Source organism: Stegostoma tigrinum, chromosome 27 (genome assembly GCF_030684315.1).
Source record: "Stegostoma tigrinum isolate sSteTig4 chromosome 27, sSteTig4.hap1, whole genome shotgun sequence".
Taxonomy (NCBI): domain Eukaryota; kingdom Metazoa; phylum Chordata; class Chondrichthyes; order Orectolobiformes; family Stegostomatidae; genus Stegostoma; species Stegostoma tigrinum.
In genome coordinates this window covers 16451079-16475308 of record NC_081380.1, presented here as the reverse complement: position 1 = coordinate 16475308, position 24230 = coordinate 16451079, and the positions used below count along the sequence as shown (strand labels likewise).

General features: G+C 43.0%; 1 protein-coding gene across 1 annotated transcript; it reads left to right on the top strand.

Moving 5' to 3' along the window:
• The first annotated feature begins 422 nt into the window (after positions 1–422).
• LOC132211020 (myeloperoxidase-like) lies at positions 423–23631 on the top strand. The gene is made up of 7 exons (XM_059655327.1): positions 423–594; positions 1380–1512; positions 10619–10817; positions 12832–13067; positions 15137–15165; positions 17079–17249; positions 23390–23631. The coding sequence occupies exons 1-7, from the start codon at positions 486–488 to the stop codon at positions 23629–23631; spliced, it is 1119 nt and encodes a 372-aa protein (XP_059511310.1). The 5' UTR covers positions 423–485.
• The last annotated feature ends 599 nt before the right edge of the window (positions 23632–24230 follow it).

The window sequence follows — 24230 nt, the reverse complement described above, 5'->3', positions numbered from 1 at the left end:
ATGCTGACGAGGTGGGCTGCAGTGAGAGACACCAATGTTGGTGTGCCCACCACGGGCAGTGCAAAGGTGAATCGACCCAGCAGCAAAAGATGGCACCTGAACATTGATGACTTCAACATTACTTGGGCCTGGCAAGTTCTGAGCAGATCAGAACTCGAACAAAGATGGAGGTCACTTTAAGCTATATAATTTCTCTTTTTACTTAAGCTATCAAAATGGTGCCATATTAAGGCAATGCATGAAAGCTTTTCACTGTATTGTATTGTAATTCTCACTGTAAAATACAAGTGACAATATAATCATTTGTTATTCATCATTCATCCCTGAGCTTGTTCCTTGTAACATGCTATGGGTGTAATCTGAGTCAGGCTCTGATTTCCTCATTTTCTCTGCCTGACCGAAGTCTATTAATTTCCAGCCAAAAAGAGCGGCTGAGCAAAACGTCCTTGAAGGCTGGTGACCTCCTGCGTTTCTTCAAGCACCCAATGGCAGAGACCAGAGTTGCCGTGCGGTCAGCGGAGTACATGGAAAACGCACTGCGCCTCATTCAGCAACACGTCCATCGAGTTCACAAACGCTCACTGAATGCAACAGGTCAGTTAGAGAACCAGAGACTGTCACCTGGAGCACACACAAAAATGGTTTCATTGGCCCAGTCTCCTCCTTCTATCATTACCAGTGAATGATATCACTGTGACTTTACAAATCCATTGCAAACTGAGCCATGTGAGGATGACTGAGCAGAATCACATCTACAGGAGCATGGTGCAGACAGGGGTCAGGGTGGGTGTGAATCAGGGCAGGTTCGTGCTGGTGATTGAATTCAGTAAAACCGAGAGGCTGTGTACTGACTGCCTTGCAGCAGCTGGCCCAGCACGTTACCCGATTGCTCAGTTCAAGACCCACTTCTTGGGTCAGGCTCATACCCCCCTGAGACAGACAGCCTGTCCCATCCTTTCAGCAGGAGCAGGATCAGGGTGGATTTCCTGGAGGGGACTTTTGATTTGACAAGATGGTGTCAGCTGTAGCTGTTGCCCTATTTGAGAAGCTATATGCTCATAAGCATCCCCAGACCAAAATCTCCATGAAGCTGGTTGGTTTTATGGCATCTTTAAGGAGCAAAGTGGGCTAGAACGTGGATAGGTGTCGGGAGGGCTCTCCAGTGCTTAAGGCTGAGGAAACACTCGGCAATTGTGGAGCAGAGGCTGGAATTGGAGGAACACAGATACCTCAAAGACAATGGAAAGCTGAGGGCCTCAGGAATGTTCTGACTAGCTGTCAGTGGTCCTGCAGTAACAGGAAATCAGATTGTTGTCTCACCAGTGAACTTGCATTAGCTTCTCAGAGCTCAGGACTGCCAATATGTGTGTTTCCTGCAGATCTGTTAACACCAAGTGACCTGGATGTTATTGCACGTGTCACAGGCTGTCTAGCTGTATGTCAGCCCCCACTCTGTAAAGACGACTGTTTTACAGACCGATACAGGACCTTCACCTCTGTGTGCAACAACAGGTAGGAACTGATGTTGCTGGTGACTATTGCCTATTCCACTTTCAGTGAATAATTGCTTAACAAATATTCTTATTCTCAAGCAATCTCTCAGGACAGAGGATACCTTGCTTCCACTCTGGCCAGTTGACTGTTAGATGAATTTGGGCATCTCCTATCACTTGCCAGACAGGGGAATGGGAGAACTGGGGGCAAAGGGACCAAACTGTATAATATAATACAGCCTGACATGGAAATGAGGAGAAATTTCTTCTCTCAAAGTGTCATTCATCTTTGGAATTCAGTACTCAAGAGGCTGCGTCACTGAATATTTGCAGGACCAAGTGCAACAGATTTTTAATTGATAAGAGAATCAAGGTTTATAGTGCAGCAGGCAAAAAAACTGGAGTTGAGTCTGCCATGACACTATCCATAACCCAATCATTGGCAGAGCACATCATAAAGGGTTGAATGGCCTACTCCTGCTCCTGTTTGTTATGTTCATAAGCTCTTTCATTAACTCAGCTCACCACCAATTTCTGAAATGTTGGGCTGGCCAGGAATGTTCACATCATGTTCAAGAAGAATAGAAAGCTCGGTAAAGGCAGAGGCATAGCACACCTAATCAAAGGTAGCATTGATGCAATAGTTAGAATTGACCTTGGTTTAGGGATGTAGTACCAGTTAGCGGGAGATGAGGAACAATACAGAAAAGAAGTCACTTGTAGCAGTGATCCAAAGGACCCCAAACAATGACCACAATATAGGAAGAAGCACATAAGCAGCCTGTATTATTTCTTATGATAAAGGAACCACAATAATCATCAATGCTTGTCCATTAGCTGGAAAAATCAGATTGGTAATTGTACTTAAATCAGGAATTCACAGAATGCTTTTAAGATAGTTTCCTAGAGCTACATTCTAGAATCAACCAGAGAGCAGGCTTTACTAATGAAGGGTCTAGCTCTGATGAAGGGTCTAGGCCCGAAACGTCAGCTTTTGTGCTCCTGAGATGCTGCTTGGCCTGCTGTGTTCATCCAGCCTCACATTTTATTATCTTGGAATTCTCCAGCATCTGCAGTTCCCATTATCTCTCCTTTACTAAACATGGGGCAAGGGTAATGTGTCAAGATTAATTAATGAGCTTTGAATAAGGTAATCTAGATAGCAGTAATCATAATATGAGTGAATTTTACATGAACTTGAAAAGGAGAAGAAGGGGTCTAATGTCAGTGTTAGAAATGCGGGCCCTTTGGACAGTAAAATAGAATAGTTCCAGAGTTGATTGGAATGATGGTCATGTTCATTAGGCTTTGGTATGTACGCCTTCTCCCCACCAACTCCATTTTGATTTAGCCTCCTTCTTCTTTTCCTAATTGCCCTCATTTTTGGTGGCCCTTGCATGCAAATTGGTAATTGATTCGGAATCTTGGGTAATTAGTGGTGGGAAAAAAATTCTGTCAGGCATAAAGGTATTTGTGGATACAAAAACAAAGGATATGAAAAGACAGAGGGCCTGTTTTCTGCTTTGCACTGTTCCTGCTGGGCAGTATTTGTAACTTGTTATTTTAACCAGAGACACGCCTGATTTATTGGTGGTTTGTTTTCTGAAAAAGAAGCTGTTTCCTCTCTCAGTGGAGAAGGTTTCTAATCAGGGAAAGGTCCAGAAGAGAAAAGTGGAAAGGTGGTTTTTGTGCTGAATTACTGACCTACAAGAAATGTCTAAAAGTCTTGCTGCCTAATTCAACTATAGACATCAGCCTGTTGAACATTTGGGAGAAATATTTAAAGAAGGGCAACAAGGTGGGCCTGAAAGCTGAGCTAGTTGAAGTGAACAAAGTTATTAAGCTAGGGGACAGATCAATAAAGAAGCAGTGGCAGACATTTACTGAGATATTTCAGAATGGGTACATCGCTACAAAGAAGAAAAATACCAAGAAGTGAATCCAACATCTGTGCTTATCTAAAGAAGTTCGGGGAAGCATCACACTTTCGGAAAAAGTCCGTAATTCTGCAAAGAGGAGTAGCAGGTTAGATGGCTTGTGGTAATCCCAAAAATAGCAGAGAATGACAAAATTTTAACCCGGACAAATAAATTGGCACATGAGAGGAAACGTGAAAACAAATAGCCAAAGTTTCTACAGGAATCTGAAGAGAAGAGTAAGTAAAGTGAACGTTAGTCCTCTGGAGAGTGAGAGTGGGGAGTTAATAGTAGATAGTAAAGAAATTATGGATGGAATGAACACATTTGTTGCTTCTGTAGAGGATACAAAGAACATCTCATACATGCCTGGAAATTGATGGTAGGAAGAGTGGCACTTAATGAAATTGTAATCACTAGTGAAGTGGAATTGAGCAAATTGATGGAGCTACAAGCTAATAAGTCTTTGGTTCCTGATGGACTTAATCCTAAGGTCTTAGAAGAAGTGACTGACTAATGAGGCAGTTGGTACATTGTTGTTAATTTTCCAATCTTCATTAGATTTTTCAAAGATTTCATCAGTTTAGCAAGTAGCGAATATCAGCCATTTACTCAAGAAGGGCCAGAGGCTGAAAATGACAACTATTTGCCAGTTAATTTATTTGTTTTTGGAAGGCATTTAATTTGATTGTAAAAGAGATTGAAGCTGGACACTTGAAAAAACTCAAGGTTCGCATTAAGTGTTGTAGTTTCATGAAAGTAAAATAGTGTTTAACCAGTTTTATTGGGGTTCTTTGAAGAAGTGATATGTTGTAGATAAAGGGGAGCTTACTGACCTCAGTTCTAGAATTTGCAAAAGTCCTTTGAAAAAAGGTTCAACATAAAAAGGTGTTATTCAAAGAAGTTGCTCATGATGCCGATGGCAACATACTAGCATGGATAGAAGACAGGCTGGCCGGCGGAAAACAGGCACCATGTATAAATGGTATCAGAGATAATGGGAACTGCAGATGCTGGAGAATCCAGGATAATAAAATGTGAGGCTGGATGAACACAGCAGGCCAAGCAGCATCTCAGGAGCACAAAAGCTGACGTTTCGGGCCTAGACCCATAAATGGATCATTTTCAGATGGGCAGGATTGACTAGTAGAGGGTCTAGGCCCAAAACGTCAGCTTTTGCGCTCCTAAGATGCTGCTTGGCCTGCTGAGTTCATCCAGTTCCACACTTTGTTATCTCAGAGTTCCACCAAGGTCTGCTAGGCCCTTAAAATCTGCAGAATGACATAACAATAGGAGGGAAAGTATTTTGTGAAGATGATATAACATGGATGCAGATTAAAATGGATAGATTAAGTGAGTTTTCAAAAATCTGATAGATGATGTATCATGTGAGAAAATGTAAAATTGTTCGCTCAGGCAGTAATTTTAAAAAAATTTTAAACACGAACAGCTACAGAATTTTAAGGTGCAGAAGGATTTTGATACTCCTAGCCATAAGTCACAACAAGTTAGAATGTAGATGCCACAGTTGATTGAGAAGGCTAGGGTAATGCTATCCTTAATTACGAGAGGAACTGAACATAAAAGAAAGGACACTGTTCTTCCTCTATATACAATCATATCTTTTGGTCTCCTTATTAAAGGAAGGACGTAAATGAATTTAAGATTGCTCAGAGGAGGTTTACGAGATTGATAACTGGAATGAGAAGATTGTATGATAAAGAAAGGTTGAATAAGCTGGGCTTGTTTTTGCTGGTGTTTAGATTGATTGTAGATGGTTAGATTCTGAATGGTCTTGACAAGATGATGCTGAAAGGATATTTTTCCTTATGCTTTTCCGGCCACCTGTAAGGTTTTTTTTTCAATACTTCACTTTTTGCGGCTCTCTCTACTGGCAACTTCAGCTGCTGTTCACAGACAGACACCTTTTTTTTAATTTCTAAGCACAGACAAAGCACAACTCTATTAAAGGAATCACAAATTTTAGCTTCCTGCCTTCCACTTCACAATTATCCTACCCAATCTCATACCAATATCCTTCCTATAGCAGGGAGACTAGAATTGCATGCAGTATTCCAGTAGTGGCTTAACCAATGTCTTGTACAGCCACAACATGACCTCCCAAATCCTATACTCCACGCACTGACCAATAAAGGCAAACATACTAAACTCCTTCTTCACTATCCTTTTTATATACAACTTCACTTGCAAGGAACTATGAACCTACACTTCATGGCCTCTTTATTCAGCAACAAGACCTTACCATTAAGTGTATCAGTCCTGCCCTGATTTGCCTTTCCAAACTGCGGTACCTCCCGTTTATTAAAAACTCCTCAGCCCATTGGCCCAACTGATCAAGATCCCGTTATACTCTGAGGTAATTTTCTTCACTGTCCACTAGAACACCAATTTTGGTGTAATCTGCAAATTTACTAACCATATCTCATCTGCATGGGTTTCCTCGGGTGCTCCGGTTTCCTCCCACAGTCCAAAGATGTGCAGGCTAGGTGGATTGGCCATGCTACATTGCCTGTTGTGTTCAAGGGTGTGTGGGTTATAGGGGGGTGGGAATGGGTCTGGGTGGGATGCTTCAAGGGGAGGTGTGGACTTGTTGGGCCAAAGGGCCTGTTTCCACACTGTAGGGAATCTAATCTAATCTAATCTAATCTCCTTTGTTCACTTGCAATCATTTATATAAATGACAAAAAACAGTGGGCCCAGCACTGAACTTTGTGGCACACCGCTGGTCACAGGCCTCCAGTTTAAAAAGCTACCATCCACCACCATCCTCTGTCTTCTCCCTTTGAGCCAGTTCTGAATCCAAATGGCTAGTTCTCCCTGTATTCCATGTGATCTAACCTTGCTCACCAGTCTACCAAAACGAGCCTTGTCGAGTGCCTTACTGAAGTCCACACAGATTATGTCCACTGCTCTGTCCTCATCAATCTTTTTTTTCTACTTCTTCACAAAACTCAATCAAGTTCATGAGACACAATTTCCCACGCACAAAGCCATGTTGACAATCCCTAAACAGTCCTTACCTTTCCAAATATTTGTAAATCCTATCCCTCAGGATTCCCTCCAACAGCTTGCCCACCATAGATGCCGGGCTAACTGGTCCATACATCCCTGGCTTTACCTCACCACCTTTCTTATACAGTGGAATCACCTTAGCTAACCTCCACCAGCTCCTCGCCTATGGCTATCGATGATGCAAATATCTCAGCAATCATTTCCGTAGCTTTCCACAGAATTCCAGGTTTCACCTGATCACATCCCAGGGATTTATCCACCTTTATACATTTTAACACTCCTCAGCACTGCCACCTCTGTATTATGGATATTTTTCAAGATGTTGCTATTTATTTCCCAAATTCTGTATCTTCCATATCCTTCTCCATAGTAAACACTGATGCAAAATACTAGTTTGGTGTCTCCCCCATCTCCAGTGGTTGCATACATAGGCAGCCTTGCTGATCTTTAAGAAGCCCTATCTCACCCTAGTAACCCTTTTGTCCTTAATGTATTTGTAGAATCCCTTTGGATTCTCCTTAACCCTATTTTCTAAAGCTATCTCATGTTCCCTTTTTGTCCTCCTGATTTCCCTCTTAAGTATGCTCCTATTGCTTTATACTACTCTAGGGACTCACTCAATTTCTGCTGTCTATACCTGTCAAATGCTTCCTTCTTATTCTTGACCAAAACCTCAGTTTCTTTTTGTCATCCAGCATTCCCCACACCTACCAGACTTGACCTTCATCCTAACAGGAACATAATGTGTCGGGACTCTCGTTATCTTATTTTTGAAGGCTTCCTATTTTCCAGCCATCCCTTAACCTGAGACCATCCAGCCCAATCAACTTTTGGAAGTTCTTACCTAATACCGTCAAAATTGGCCTTCCTCCAATTTAGAACTTTAACTTTTACACCCGGTCTATCCTTTTCCATCAATATTTTAAAACTAATAGAATTATGGTCACTGGCCCCAAAGTGCTCCCCCACTGACACCTCAGTCACCTGCCCTGCCTTATTTCCCAAGAGTAGGTCAAATTTTGCACCTTCGCTAGTATATACATCCACATACTGAATCAGAAACATTTCTTTCTTCACCATGCAAGCCTTTAACACCAAGGCTTTCTATGTTTGGAATGTTAAAATCCCAACAATAACCACCCAATTATTGTTACAGATAAATGAGATCTCCTTACAAATTTGTTTCTCAATTTCCCACTGACAACTGGAAAGTTTATAGTCCAATCCCAGTAAGGAAATTACCCCTTTCTTATTTCTCAGTTCCACCCAAATAATGCCCCTGGATGTATTCCCAGAGAAATCCACCATTAAGTACAGCTGTAATGTTATCCATAATCAAAAATGCTACTTCCCCTCCTTTCTCACCCCCTTTTGATCCTTCCTACAGCATCTATACCCTGGAACATTCAGCTGCCAGCTATATCCATCCCTGAGCCACATCTCTGTAATTGCTATGATATCCCAGTCCCATGTTCCCAACCACGCCCTGAATTCATCTGCCTTATGTGATAGGCCTCTTGGATTGAAATAAATGCAGTTTAATTTATCAGTCCTACCTCTTTCACCGCTTTGTTCCTGCCTGCCCTGACTGTTTGATTGGTCCTTTTCCCATTACTATCTCTCTGGCTCATTCCCCTCATTACTACCTTAAATCCTCCCAAGAACTTCCAGCAAATCTCCCTGCCAGTATATTAGTCCCCTTCCAATTCAGGTGCAATCCATCCTTCTTATTCAGGTCACTCCCACCCCAGAAGAGATTCTAATGATCCAAAAATGTGAATTCTTCTCCCTGCACCAGCTCCTCGCCCCCGTATTCATCTGCTCTATCCTCCCATTCCTACCCTCACTAGCTCATGGCACTGGGAGTAATCCAGATATTACGAACCTCGAGAACCTCCGTTTAAATCCCTACCTAACCTTTTGTATTCTCTCCTTACAATCTTGTCCTTTTCTCTTCCTACGTTGTTAGTTCCAATGTGTACAATGACATCCTGCTGGTCCCACTCGCCTTTGAAAATATTCTGCACCCTCTCTGAGATATCCTTGCTCCTGGCAACAGGGAAGCAACGCACCATTTTGATGTCTCACTCTCAGCAGCAGAAACATCTGTCTGTGCCTCTGACTAGAGGATCCCCTATCACAACCAATCACTTGGAACCTGACGCAGCCCTCGTTACATACAGCCAGTCTTGGTACCGGAAACCTGGGTCTCAGTGCTACATTCCCCTGAGAGTCCAAAACCCCCTACAATTTCCAAAACAGTACACTTGTTTGGGGTGGGGATAGCCACAAGAGACTAAGGCACAAACTGCTTCACTCTCCTACCTTTCCTGGAGGTCACCCATCCAACATGACTATACCTTTGGTTTCTCTCCCTTCCTGCAATTACCATCCATCACGCCCCCAGCTGTTGTAAGTTCCTCTTTGCCTCTAACTGCCACTCCAAATGATCCACGTGATCTGATCAGATTTGCAACCAAACATACTTCCGGCAGACATAATCAGCAACATGGAAACTCTCCCTAATCTCACACATCCAACAAGAAGTGCACATCACTCTACCAAAGGCCATCTTTGCACCTTAACAATCTATAGACCCAGAAAATAGCAATGTCTTACCGCATTAAAAACACTGCTCCAGGCTAGCTTAGTACCTATGTTTTTATATTTTTAAAGTTTAATCAAGAGATAGATCTCAATAACAACATATAATAAAAAAAACTCTACTCACTATTGTAGATTTATCAGAGAAAACCAGTAAGGTTACACTTTTAAAAAACCACTTAGCTGGTCCCCTGCTGTGAGCTCCCACACACAGTTTCTCCAAGGTCAGCTGTGAATTTCATTGTTTATTTTTCTTAGAACAAATTCTGACATCCAGAGATACTTGAAAACAGACAGCAAAGGCCACATCAGTGCAGGTTACAGCTGGGTCAATCTGTTAAGGTCTCTTTCTCCCTTTGAATCAGTACTCATGTGGTCACTGCCCTTTGTCTGTCTTTCTCCTGGATAAAGTGCCGTTGTTTTGATCTTTCTTTGCCCCAAAGTTCCAAAACAATGTAACAGTTTATAAAACAGTAACTACTGCTCCTAGAATTCATCTTCGATTACCCAGGATTTCAGGACTACTTATTGGATGTCAGTCTAATGGTTATGGGAAGCATGGAGAGAAATTAAGCAGTCAACAACACAAGCCAGAATCAGTCAGATTTTATGAGAAAATTAACTGATCTCAAGATATTCTCTACATAGTAATTTCTCATTAGACCATTCAGAAAGGTGACAATTCAGCAAAAAAAAACATTTTTTGTGGAATTCTGGCTATCCCGTGCCATCCAAACACAAAACTGTGAGGACATTAACAAACCTAGTCTTTCCAGCACATTTTAACACAACAAAATGCCCCAAGGTATTTAAACAAAGTGTTACAATGATACGCAAGGAGCAGTTAAGTTAAGTGAGTAAAAGCTGAATCAAAAAGGTAAGTTTGAAGGGGTGGACTGAAGGAGGGAATGAGTTTGTGGATGTAAGAAAAGTGCCATCTCTTGTTTTCGGCAACTGTAGATGTGGCCCTCAGGGCAGAATGATTAAAATTTGGAATGTATAAGAGGCAGAATTAAGTTAGTGCAGGAAGCTTAGAGGTTCCTGAGCTTGGAACACACAAGATCCTGAGAGGACTTGGCTGGGTGTATTCTGCCAGGATAGATCCCCTAGTGAGGGAGACTGGAACTAGTGCTGCAGTTTTAAAATACAAGGCTTCCCATTTCAAAGAAAGACAAAGAAATTTTTTTAAGAAGTTTGCAAGAACTCAGAATTCTCTTACCCACCAAGCTGCAAAGGCAGGATTAGTGAATGCTTTTAAACCAGAGTTATGTAGATTCTTGATGAATGAAGGACTCCCTGGGTTTAATGGGTAGACAGGAGAATGAATTTTAAGCCACAATCAGATCAACCATGATTATATGGAATAGAGAAGCAAACTCGCGTGACCAATTGTACTACTCCTATTCATAGTTCACATTTTTGCATGTATCTGGTGGTTAAAATGAGATGCATAACACTCTCTGAGCTTCATTCGCTTGCCTCCCCAAATCCCTGGATCTCCAGATCCTAATCCATACTCAGGTAACTACTCTGTTGGATATTTCTCCATTTCTCTGTCTCCTTCATTCACAGGACAATGTTAAACCCAACAATGTTCACAGGAGATGTACGTGTCAATGAACACAATGAACAACTGGGGGTGTTAACCTTTCACATGGTATTTCTACGGAAACACAATTGTTTAGCGAGAGAATTGAAGAAGTTGAACCCACACTGGAGTGGGGATACAACCTGTCAGGAAGTGAGAAAAACCCTGGGAGCTTTTCCACAGGTACAGAGAAAATATCACAGTAATTCAACTTACTAACTAAATTCCAAATCCTATCACAGCAAGTTGTGAGACTGAATTTAATAAATCTTGGGGAGATTCTCAAACCCCACAGCAACAGACCTATGGGAATACAAGTTTCCCTGCAAGTCATACTCTGTCCTGATCTTGGAAACACATTACCATGCCTTCATTATCATTGGCTCAATTCTGTCAAGGGACTGCTAACATTTTATAAAAATCAGACAGAAACAGACAAGTGGTGAGTTTGAATATATCAGAGCTCCAATTCCTTCACAGGTTTTGTGGATATATTGACAGAAACCCAGCAGTAAATGCTTCCCAAAAGTTCAATGCCTCTTAGTGGAAACAAATAATTGTAGCTTTGTTTGAAGGATTAGTGATAACTTTTTATTTTTATAAAAGTGATAGTTTGCTTTAATATAAGCATTTCTCTATAGAATATAATGCTGGACAATTCTCACATGTTTTCACTTTGTCTACTCACAAGTCATGTCCCACACTGTTGAACATGACACTATAATTTTTTTAATCAACTTTAACATTACAGTCAATATTCCCATCAGACTGGCAATGTATCTTGTCATGTTGGACTTTGCACAGTTCAGTAGTATTCACTCTCTTGTTCCAAGATGTTCCATGTTCAATCAATGTTTTTCCAAAAGACTGGGCTGATTTACAGCACCATGTCTTCATTGGCTATCTGCAATATTGCATCACTGTTAAGTACAGAAACCACAATGCTCTCCCTTGCTGCATTTTACTATGAAATTAACTTCTTTTGACCATTCAGAATTGCACATCTTTTCTCAGTCAAAAATCACACAACACCAGGATACAGGCCAACAGGTTTATTTGAAATGACAAATTTTCAGTGCGTAGCTCCTTCATCATGTGCAGTAAAGGCAGGGAGATCTGTTTGCGTGTTGTCCTCTCAGCGCACCTGGCAAAAGGGCTGCGCTATGAAAGCTTGTGATTTCAAATAAACCTGTGGGACTATAACCTGGCATTGTGTGATTTTTTACTTTATCCACCCCAGCCCAAAAACCAGCACCTCCACATCCTCTTTTTCCAAATGTTTGAGCTGGCGAATGGTGGTATGGGTCAATGTGTGCCAGTAGTGAGGAAAATACTAGAATTTTCTTCTGGTGGATACCGACCTGGAAATGTTTTTGATTGCCGACTTTGGTATTAATCAACAAGGTTTGGATAACATTGCATATCATTGAGGGTAGCATCATAGGGGTACAAGACAGGTTCAGGTCACTTCTCTTTATTGGTAGCTTCTGCACTAGCCTGGGTATAAATTCTCGTCTGACATTTAACCAAGTGAAGTTGTTCGGTTGACCGTTTGTTGATTTGGATGTCATCAAGTTGTGAAACACATCCAGCTTGAGTGCTGGAAAATAAACACCTTCCCTCACGCTGGTTGTGACAAAGAGTGAGAAATGTAAAATACCAGATATGGGAGAGTTCAGGACCAGGAGGTTACCAGTAGTGCTGATCGGATACACAGCCACCCAAAATCTGTGTGCATGTTGACGAAGCAACAAAGTGATCTGGGGTCAGACTGCTGGATGTTGTGTTCTGATGTCAGATAGTGGGATGTCTGTGATCTAGGGTCAGACAGAGTTCTCCGTGTTGTGGTGTCAGAAAGAACTGACCATGTTCTAGGGTCGGATGGTGTTGTCTTTGTTCTGAGGTCAGACAGTGTAATACATGCTCAGGGGTCAGACAGTGGGGTGCTTTTGTTCAGTAAACGGTTGAACTTAACAATTTCAGCTCCTGTACCTGATTGTTACTTCCTGGAGCCTTATTACCCACCCAGGTCTCAGGGTAAAGGACAATCTGCAGTCAGTCTCATTCCCAAACCTCAGCAGTAGCAGAAACTTAATCCTTCAGTCTTATTCATCTTAGTCATCTCTTTCCATTTTATTCTTTTTAGGCCTTTTGATACTGATTTTTTTTTTCTGTTTCTCATTTCTCACTGCGACAGATAATAAACCACAGAGACTTTGCTTCCCTGATAATTGGAAACGGGGCAACACAGAAATTTCTCCCACCTTATGAAGACTATAATGAATTTATCAATCCTGGTGTTGCTAATATTGTCTCAACAGCAGCTTTCCGTTTCAGACATCTCAGCATTCAGCCAAAGATATTCTGTCTCAATGAAAACTTCCAGGAACACCCACAATTCAAAATCATTGATCTGGAAACTGATCAGGGAAGGTAGGTAACAGCATTTAATATGACGACAGCAATCTCATCCTGTGACATTGCAGTGAGACTGAGGGCAGCCTTCCACTTCAGTAAAAGGCAAATAGTCTCATGATTACAATAATTAGGTTCTAGCTGTAAGTGAATGTGCGATATGATATCAACCTCAATATTCAACTACCTCTTGGCCCCGGTCTTAAAAAAGATTTTAACTAAATTAAGTTTATATCCCAGTTTAGAACATACTTTTTGAAGTCTACTTACTGTTATAATGTAGGTAACATGACAAACAGTATGCATGCTGCAGAAAACTCTCACCTACAGCAATGTGATACCGATAAGTTGAACCGTTTTTGTAATTTGATTTGATTTATTACGGCCGCATGTACCTGCTACAGTGAAAAGTTTTGTTTTGTGTGCAGTACAGGCAGATCATTCCATACAAAGTGCATTAGGGTGATAGAGCAAGGAATGCAATGTTGCGGCTGCAGAGAAGGTGCACAGATAGTGAGATCAACATTAAAATTAAATCTGAGAGGTCCATTCAGAAGTCTAATGACAGCAGGAAAGAAGCTGTTCTTGAATCTGTTGGTTTGTGTGTTTAAGCTTTGTATCTTCTACCTGATGGAAAAGGTTGGAAGAGATTATAACCAGGATGGGAGGAGTCTTTGACTTTGGCAGAGAGAGCTATGGATGGAGTCAATGGACGAAAGGGTAGCTAGCATGATGGACTGGACTGTGTTCATAACTGTCTGTAGTTTCTTACGGTCCTGGGCAGAGCAGTTTCTGCAGCAAGCTGAGATGCTTCCAGTTAGAATGATGTCTATGGTGCATTTATAGGAATTGTTAAGAGTCATTGTGGACAAGCCAAATTTGCTTTCTTGACTGTCACATCAATGTAGGTGTACGAGGACAGTTTGACGTTGATTCAGGAAAAATATTGTCCAAGACACTTGGGTGAGCATGTTTGAAAACTGTCATGGGAATTTTATATCCAGCATGCAGGAAGATGGGCCCTTGGATAGGCATCATCTCTGACAGTGTAAGCATTCCCTCCTGCACTGGAATAACACCGGGCATTGCTGTGTTCAGGTAGGCAGGAACGGCACACCCCGAGTAAACTGTTCCTTTCTCCAGGTTTTTAATTTGGGGACCAAACCTCTGAATTTTCCCTGTGAATCTGTACATTTAACTGCTCATCCCCCAGCAGATCAAGAGATCATCATAAGGGGTCAAGAGAGGGTTGAAAAAAGGAAAAGTCTTTACTTTAGCTTTCTTTAGTCTGCACCACATTACTGCACAAATTCCCATTTATTATGGGTCCCAATACTATGGTTCCCCAACTGCAGCACTTAAGAGGGACGATTTCAGAAGGTGGGACTGTTTACTGTGGAGAGGAGACTTGACAGATGTTTTCAAAATCCTGTGTAACCTGGAACCTGTGGATAGGAAGAAACTGTTCCCACTTGTAGAAGGATCAAGAACCAGGGAGCGTGCAGTTAAAGCATTTTGCAAAACAAGCAAAGACAAGATGAAGGGAAAAAAACTTGAAGTTGCTGGAAAAGCACAGCAGGTCTGGCAGCAACTGTGAATAGAAATCAGAGTTAATGTTTCGGATCTGGTGAGCCTTCCTCAGAACAGCATCCACAGTTCTCTTTGGTTTTTATAAAGAAAGAAGAAACTTTTTTCACACAACGGCATAGATTGAATCTGGAATGCACTGCCTGGAAATGGGGTGGGAGCATGTTCAATGGAGATGTTCAGTAAGGGCATTGGATGTTTACTGAAATAGCCACAATGTGCAGAATTACAGGGAAAAGTCAGAGGTTTGGCACTAAGTTGATATGCTCAGAGGCCTAGTGTAGGTACAATGGGCTGAACAGCCTCCTTCTGACCTGTAACAATGAAACACATCAATATATACATTCTGGGCATTGAAGTGATGCATTTATTCTGAAACTATATTGTACAGGCAGAGACAGGACAAGGTGATTGGCCAGGAAAATCAATCCTTGGGATGTTAACCCATCCTTTTTACATTTAGCAATCTAAAGATTTGGATTTAAATCCTCTTATTTCAGCAAGTTCAGAAGCTTGTCACTTGCTCCCAGTATAATGTGGTCACTACTACGGCTGCCTTCAGCATGTTATCTGACTGTTGACAAGTATCACACCCTGCCCTTTGAGCATGACTGAACCTGTCAGGTCACTATCTTTATGGAACACAACAATTATATCTGTTGCTACAATACAAATAAAACATTCTGACTGCTGGAAATTAGAAAGAAAATCAGAAAATGGTGAAAATATTCAGCTGAACTGGCTGCACATGTGAAGACAGAAACTAGTGAATTAATTTTTTGTTTTTCTCTCTCCACAGATGCTGCTTGGCCTGTTGAGTATTTCCACAATGTTCTGGGTTTTTTGTTTACAAACTCTTGTTATTTTTGAGTTGGGTTGGCTTTCTGTGCCTGAATATGACTCTGATCTGCTTTGTTTGCATTGTTCTAATTCTTAAGCATCACTCATTCAATGACTCACTTCTCACTTCTGACAAGGAAAGGATTCCATTCTACCTTGACTTGTGGAGAACCTTCTATTACCATTCTGTTCAAATATAAGTTATTGAGAACGTTCAGCACAATCAGAATTCAAGAGATTATTTTGAGTGAAATCCTACACTTTCTCTTCAGATTTATTTCAGATATTAATGTAGGATGATACCTGTTAACAGATAGTTATAGCTTAATGCAATGAACAGCTATTTGCTCACTGTCTTATTACTGGCAAGAGAAAAGGCTGTCCATTACCATTTACCCTTGTATTAATAAGCAGGGAGTGAGGAGACATTGTCAAGGTAACTGTGGGAGCTGTGGGTTTGTAATGGACATAGGCTGGCCACCAATCTCCAGAAATGGAAACAAATGTCAAGGAATGGAAGGGAGGAGTCAGAGAAGGACAAAATGAAGGTGACAGCAGGGAGGAAATTGGAAGCGAAATTGACTAATTTTTCAAATTCTGGATAAGACGGGGAAGAAGCATCTATGAGGTCATTGATGTACCAGAGGAAGAGCTTCACTCAATATAATCTGCCGTATTCACTGCCCACAATGTGGTCTCCTCTATGTTATGAGACAAAGTGCAGATTGGGTGATTGCTTTATAGAACACCTATATTCTATCCGCAAAAACGACCCTGAGTTTTCTATACTTTCCATGTCAGCACACCACTGTGTTCGCTGGCCAACATCTTTGTCTCGGGCTTGCTGCAGTGCTTCAGTGAAGTTCAGCGCAAGCTGGAACAACAGAAGCTTATTTTCCGCTTGGGAACTCTGCTGCCTCAGGATGCAATATTGAATTCTCTAATCTTAGGGCCTGAGTGCCTTCTCCCGTCTCCTTAACCCAATCTGTACACACCACACCCTGTCATCACATGGGCTGCTACCTCAAACAATCCATTGTCAGCCACTAACAGTCCCCATTAGCAGCTATTGGTTCTCCCAGGCTGACCTTAACCCATTCATTTGTCTGCCCAACCGTTTTTCTTTCCATCAGGCCTCCAATTCTACCTATCGTTTACTCTTCCACTTTTTTCCACCCTGCCTCCCATCCGTTCTCTAGCATAAATGCCAACCTTTTCTGAGCTGCCATCGGGTCTAAGGAAGGGTCACTGGACCCAAAACACTAACTCTGATTTCTGTCCACAGATACTGGCAGACCTGCAGTTTCCTCAGCAATTTCTGATTTGGCTTTCGAATTTCAGAATCCATAGTTTTCTGTTTTCTATCCTTGTGTCAGTGTTGGTTTACGGTCTCCAATCTGATGGGTAAAAGAACTCATGTTATGGGTATTGTTTCAATGGTGTTTTTGTTGGGTTATAGTCATTGTCATAGATATCCTGTTTCACTCAGTTGGAGATATTTAACATCCGGCATCAGTCACTGTACCATTAGCTGTTGTCAAATTGGGAAATGGATGAAGAAGTGTTGTTTTACTCTGTGCTGTGTGTGTCTGTGTGTATTAGGTGGAGTCGATCCCCTCATGTGGGGATTGTTGGGCAAACCAGCCAAACTGCAGAAACAGGACAAGATGTTACCAGACAAACTGCGGGAGAAACTGTTTGAACTGACCGCTCATTTAGGCGTGGACCTAGGGGCCCTGAACATGCAGTGTTCCCGGGATCATGGGATCCCAGGTAAGTGGAAAGCAAACACTGGGGAGAGAAAAGAGTTTGATTCTGAAAACCAATTTTGTGAAAATTAATACAAGAATTTCAATGTCCAGAGCTACATGATCAAGAAGCGCCTGCAGGAACATATTGGTTACAGTCACTGAGAAAAACGGATTTCCCTCAGCACTGATTGGGAACGGTATGGAAAGGCTGATGTGAATACCGGCATTGGGAAGGCACTGCGTGAGGAACTGAGCAACAGTCTGTGGGATCAACTTGCAAATGTAAGAGACTGAGGAAATGGGATCAGAATCACATGCTGGGCATTTCAGCTACTATTAAACATGACTGAAAAGGGCACATGAGTTTCCTCTGAAATGCCAGAAAACATTTAGAAGGGAAAGTGGACTTTAACAAAGAGTACATGAAGAGAAACTATTAAATACTGGCAAGTGAGCTTGCGCTTTTAGGTTCCATGTTGTTCATGACACATTTGAGCTGACTTGGTTAGAAGGCAAGGAAGCATAATGATTGCTTGAGTTGACCATTTGAAATCGGCATTTTGGACACGGAATGGCATCTCTTTGAGGGATAAACTGAAGGCTGATGGGTGACACTAATGAATCAGTGAAGGCACGACTCCTACAGCTGGCCCAAGAAGAACCTTAAGCTCCAAGACGTTCATTTCTTCCTCAAGATGGAAACAGTGATTGACTCTGCCCACTTTGCATGTGTTGGCAGCCATTTTGCAAAGCCAATTGTGTAGCTGACTTGTGATCCGACAGGGTGAGGTTCCAATTGTATGTTCATGTGGGTGACCTGCAGGTTTCACCTATGACCCATGGACTTCCCCAGTCTTCATGATTCCTTTTCAGTTTTCATCCCTGTGGCCCCAGTGACTTTTCAGGCTCTCCCTTGTATTGGTGGAGCCCCTTTTTTCACTGATCATTTGCCCATTTTACTATCTGAACCCACGTCTTTGGAAATTTAGTTGGAGCCATTCCCTTCCAATGTGGAGGCCAGTGTAATGTGTAATGTGAACTGTTTGAATGTCTTTGTTCGATGCCTCCTGGTACCCTTCCACTCAGTACAAAAGGCCACTCTACTGTCTGATTTTTTAAATTCATTTTCATGGGATGTGGATGCCACTGGCTGTCCAACATTCACTGTTCGTCCCGACTTAGCCTTGAAAAGGTGGTGGTGAGCTGTCTTCTTGAACCATTGCAGTCCTCCTGCTGTGGGTTGACCCACAATGCCTTTAGGGAGGGATTTTCAGCATTTTGACCCAGTGCCAGTACAGGAACGGTGATATATTACCAAGTCAGGATGGTGAGTGGCTTGGTGGGGAATTTGGAGGTGGAGGCGTTCCCATAGGCCTGCTGCCCTTGTCCTTAAAGATGAAAGTAGTCATGAGTTTGGAAGGAGCTGTCTGAAGATCTTCAGCAAATTTCTGCAGTGTATCTTATAGATCATACACACTGTTGTTACTGAGCATCAGTGACGGAGGGAGTGGATGTTTGTGGATGCAGTGCCAATCAAGCGGCTGCTCTGTCCTGGATGGCGTCAAGCTTTTTGAGTGTTGTTGGGGTTGCACTCATCCAGGCAAGTGGATGTTACGCTTCTGACTTGAGCCTTGTAGATAGTGGACAGGTTCTGGGGAGTCAGAAGATGAGTTACTCGCCACAGTATTCCTAGCCTCTGACCTGCTCCTGTAGCCACTGTGTTTATATAGTGAGTCCAGTTGAGTTTCTGATCAATGGTAACTGCTAGGGTGTTGATATTGGAGGATTCGGTGATGGTAACACCATTGAATGTCATGGGCTGGTGGTTAGATTGTCCCTTATCGGTGATGGTCGTAGCCTGGCATTTGTGTGGCACAAATATCACTTGCAACTTATCAGCCCAAGCCTGGATATTGTCCAGATCCTGTTGCATTTGGACACAGACTGTTTCAGTGTCTGAACTGTCATGAATGGTGCTGAATATTGTGCAATCATTGGCAAACATTCCCACTTCTGACCTTATGATGGAGGGATGGTCATTGATAAAGCAGCTGAAGATGGTTGGGCCGAGATCATTGCCATGAGAAACTCCTGCAGAGATGGCCTGAAGCTGAGATGACTAAGCTTCAACAACCATGACCATCTTCCTATATGCCAGGTATGACTGCAACTACTGAAGCATTTGCTCCCGATACCCACTGATCACAGTTTTGCTAAGGCTCCTTGATGCCACACTCAGTCAAATGCAACCTTAATGTTAAGGGCTATCACTTTTACTCCACCCCTGGAATTCAACTCTTCTGTCCATGTTTGAAACAAGGCTGTAATGAGGCCAGGAGCTGAGTGGCCCCAGCAAACACCAGACGGGGCATCACTGAGCAGGTGCTGCTTAATAGCACTGTTGATGACATCTTTCATCGCTTTACTGATGAGAGAGGAGACTCATGGGGCGGTAATTGGCTGGGTTGGTTTTCCCTGCTTTTTACGTACAGGACATAGTTGGGCACTTTTCCACACCGTCAGGCAGATGCCAGTGCCGTAACTGTACTGGAACAGCTTGGCTCGGGGAGCAGCAAGTTCTGGAGCACCAGTCTTCAGTACTATTGCCAGAATGTTGTCAGGGCCATAGCCTTTGCAGTATCCAGTGTCTCCAGGTTATTCTCAATGTGAAGGCGGGACTTCATCTGCACAAGGAGTGTGTGATGGTCACTCTTACCAATACTGTCATGGACAGATGTAACTGCAGCTGGCAGATTGGTAAGAATGAGGTCAAGTATGTTTTTCCCTCTTGTTGGTTCCCTCACCACCTACCACAGACCCAGTCTAGCAGCTATATCAAGAAATAACAGGGAATGAATCGAATTGGCTGAAGACTGGTCTCTGTTATGTTGGGGACCACTGGAGGAGGCTAAGATGGATCATCCACTTGGCACTTCCGGCTGAAGATGTCTGTGAAAGCTTCAGCCATATCTTTTGCACTGATGTGCTGGGCTCTTCCATCATTGAGGTTGGGGATATTTGTGGATCCTCCTCCTCCAGTGAGCTGTTTAATTGTCCACCACCAATCACGACGGAATGTGGGAGGACTGCAGAGTTTAGACCTGATCTGTTGGTTGTGGGATCGTTTAGCTCTGTCTATCACTTGTTGCTTTCGCTATTTGGAGTGCAAGTAGTCCTGTTTGGTGGCTTCTCCAGGTTGACCCCTCATTTTCAGGTGTGCCTGGTGCTGCTCCTGGTATGCCCTCCTGCACTCGCCATTGAACCACAGTTGATCCCCTGGCTTGATGGTAATGGCTGATTGGGGAATATGCCAGGCCATTCGGTTACAGATTGTGGTGGAGTAAAAATCTGCTGCTGTTGATGGCCCACAGCGCCTCATGGATACCCAGTCTTGTGCTGCTAGATCTGTGCGAAGCCTGTCCCATTTAACACAGTGATAGTGCCACACAACATGATGGAGGTTATTATCAATGTGAAGGCGGGACTTCATCTGCACAAGGAGTGTGTGATGGTCACTCTTACCAATACTGTCATGGACAAATGTAACTGCAGCTGGCAGATTGGTAAGGATGAGGCCAAGTATGTTTTTCCCTCTTGTTGGTTCCCTCACCACCTACCACAGACCCAGTCTAGCAGCTATATCCTTTAGGACCCGACCAGCTCAATCTGTGGTAAGCTGCCAAGCCACACTTGTTGGTGGACATTGAAATCCCTCACCCAGAGTACATTTTGTGCCCTTGCCATCCTCAATGCTTCCTCTAAGCATTGTTCAACATGGAGGAGCACTGACTCATCAGCTGAGGGAGGATGGTATGTGGTAATCAGCAGTAGGTTTCCTTGTCCATGTTTAACCCAATGCCATGAGACTTCACGGGGCCCGGAGTCAATGTTGAGGACTCCCAGAGCAACTCCTTCCCATCTGTATACCACTTCTGCTGGGTCTGTCCTGCCGGTGAGACAGGACTTATCCGGGGATGGTGGCAGTGTTGTTTGGGATATCATCTGTAAGGTATGATCCTGTGACTATGACTATTTCAGGCTGTTACATGACTAGTATGTGAGACAGCTCTCCCAATTTTGGCACTAACCCCCAGGTGTTAGTGAGGAGGCCTTTATAGGGTCAACTGGGCTGTTTCTGCCATTGTGTTTTCTGGTGCCGAGGTTGATGCCAGGTGAGCCATCTGGTTTCATTTCTTTGAGACTTTGTAGCGACTGGTCCAACTGAGTGGCTTGCTAGGATGTTTCAGAGGGCGACTGAGAGTCTGACCGTGGGTCTGGAGTCAGACCGGGTAAGGATGGTAAAGAAGATTTCCTTCCCTGAAGGACTTTAGTGAACCGGTTTGGGTTTTTTGACAATCGACAATGGGTTCATGGTCATCATCAGACTTTTAATTCCACAGTTTTCCGTTTTGATTGATCATGGTCAGGCTCCTGTAGTCCTTTGAGCCCTGTGACTGCGACAATACCCCCTTGACTGGTGTAGTCTCCCTCCACCCCACCAAGGACTCTTTCCCTTTGCCTTTCAGACACCAACAGTTACTTAAAGCACATGCTGTGTAAGTTACTGGCACGTGCTGTAGCTCTGAGATTGGTGTAGCACAGTTTTGTACAGTACATGTCCATTCCCCTACATGAATGAAACATAAATGTTCAGTGTTCTCCATCAGCATGAGCTGTCAGACTATCCACCAACATTGAAAAGAAACAAGCTAAACTGTAGTGGCTGCTAATCTATAACTGAATTCTCAGGTCCTCGTGCACTAGAATATCAATGCAAGTTACAGAGTCCAGCATTAAGGAAAATAGAGCAGAGAGAATATTGGAGAAATTTTGGGACTATTTGGAGCAGCGCAGTGGCTCAGTGGTTAGCACTGCTACCTCACAGCGCCAGGAACCCAGGTTCAATTCTACCCTCGGGGAACCGTCTGTGCCGAGTTTGCACATTCTCCCTGTGTCTGCTTGGGTTTCCTCCGGGTGCTTGGGTTTCCTCCCACAGACCAAAGACGTGCAGGATAGGTGGATTGGCCATGCTCAATTACCCGTAGCATCCAGGGATGTTTAGGTTAGGTGGGTTAGACATGGGAAATGCAGAGGTAGGTGAATGGGTCTGTGTAGGATTCTTTTCAGAAGGGCAGTGTGGACTTGTTGGGCCAAATGGCCTATTTCCACACTGTAGAGACTCTATAATCTATGAAATCCAGCAGGTCTGGCATTTCCTGTGAAGGCTCTACTTCTCTCTCCACAGAGGCTAGAAGCCTGAAACTGCTTTCTTAGAGCACATTGACTTCAATGATCAATGTCACCCACACAGAGACTGAATACGGACAAGTGCTAAAGTCAGTGTGTACTTAGAAAATAAGTCAATGCTTGTGTCCATGTCATTGCTAAAGCATTCTGCACAGAAGCATGTGGTCTGTGGCTGCCCCTGTGTGCCTAGAGACCTGGCAGAAGCATGTACATTATAGTTATCCAAGAACTCCAAAGACAAGTGTTGAAGACCTGAAATGGCTTCTGAGCTGCTCCAAGAGTAGGCACGGGGATGTGGCAAGGATGGCAGTTTACTCAGCTGAAAGGTCAGCGAGGAAGATGGCCATAGGCCATGCAAGGATATGGTGAAGAAGGAGAAATGACATGATGGCCAGTACAAACATTGAGCAAGCTGTGCCACCAGCTATGACTTTCTTTTAGCTGTTGGGTTTTTACATCATCGTGTTCCTCACTAGAGAAGAGGAGAATTGGTTGGAAGTGCAATATTAATATGGTGAGTTGGGAATAAGTGACGAACCGAAGCTTGGAAGTAGGCTAGTCATCATTCAAGTGTGAGATTCTGAAGTCAGCATTCAAAGCTTGAGAGAAAATCAAGTTGGATTTTCTCAACATTGAGAACCTGACTAATTTATTCTTGCTTTACTTAGTTACCTCACCCATCACACCAGGGGGGAAAATATATATCTGGAGAGTGCCACTGTCTCACTCCACAAATCTAAACTCATTTAGCTTCAGAAAGCCTTTGTCAGAGACCTAACCGGCAGATCACTCACCAAACATTTGAAACTCAGCTTTTATGTAGCAATAAAATAAAATTTATTGCACTCTTTTTGTAGTGTAACATGAAGTAGCTGACAGGTGTAATTTAGATTTCACTCTCTCTGAATTTCACAGGTTACAATGCTTGGCGGAGATTCTGTAGCCTTTCAGCTCCCAAGGATCAGCGTGAGCTTGCTCAGGTCCTCCACAATTTTGATTTAGCAAAGAAAGTCATCAGCTTGTATAGAACTCCAGAAAATATCGGCGTGTGGTTGGGGGCAGTCTCTGAACCCTTCGTAAAAGGTGGCAAAGTGGGCCCTTTTTTGGTCTGTTTAATAGGACAACAATTCAAGAACCTGAGAGATGGAAACAGGTAAAGAACAATAGTTGTAGCAAAAAAAATGTTAAAAACTTTGACATTCATTAATTTTGGGCCTTCTGGTTGGGACTTTTTGTGATACGATAGCAATGTCCTTACCTGCAAGTTGAAGTTGGGTTGAATTCACAGCTACTTCAGAGGTATCTCATAACAAATGGAAACAGTGTGAGATGTCTTCATAGTAAAAATGGTAAAAAATGGCAATGGTCTGTAATGGACCTGGAATCTAAATGTTACAGAAAATTCTTCCAATCCCACTCATTCTGCTCCAGGGGCTTCCCGAGCTCAATGCAAGAGCTCCTCAGATTCAGGAGTGAGCCTCAGTATTAGGTGCCAATACAAAGTCTATGATGCAGAGGAGATCACTGGAATTTCCAGAGTGCAACATGATCTGAGCGCACTCCACCCAAGTCAGAGCAAGTTCAAAAGCAGGACAGACAGGTTCCAAGTTATTTCTCTGGTGCTCAGTTGGAACAGGGAGCGAGCAGCTCCCCCTTAAAATTAACCACTTACTGCCCAGCTCACCATTCTTATCAACTGTTATTAAGTTGGCCTGGGCCTGCTCAAATTTCACAGGACATCTGGTTTGAATTTGCA

Excerpts from the sequence above, each read along its gene's own strand:
- LOC132211020 (XM_059655327.1), top strand. The coding sequence starts at position 486 with ATGGCAGAGACCAGAGTTGCCGTGCGGTCAGCGGAGTACATGGAAAAC. Across the intron at positions 1,513-10,618 it reads ACCTCTGTGTGCAACAACAG|GACAATGTTAAACCCAACAA; the intron begins GTAGGAACTGAT and ends CTTCATTCACAG. Across the intron at positions 13,068-15,136 it reads CTGGAAACTGATCAGGGAAG|CAAGTTCAGAAGCTTGTCAC; the intron begins GTAGGTAACAGC and ends CTCTTATTTCAG.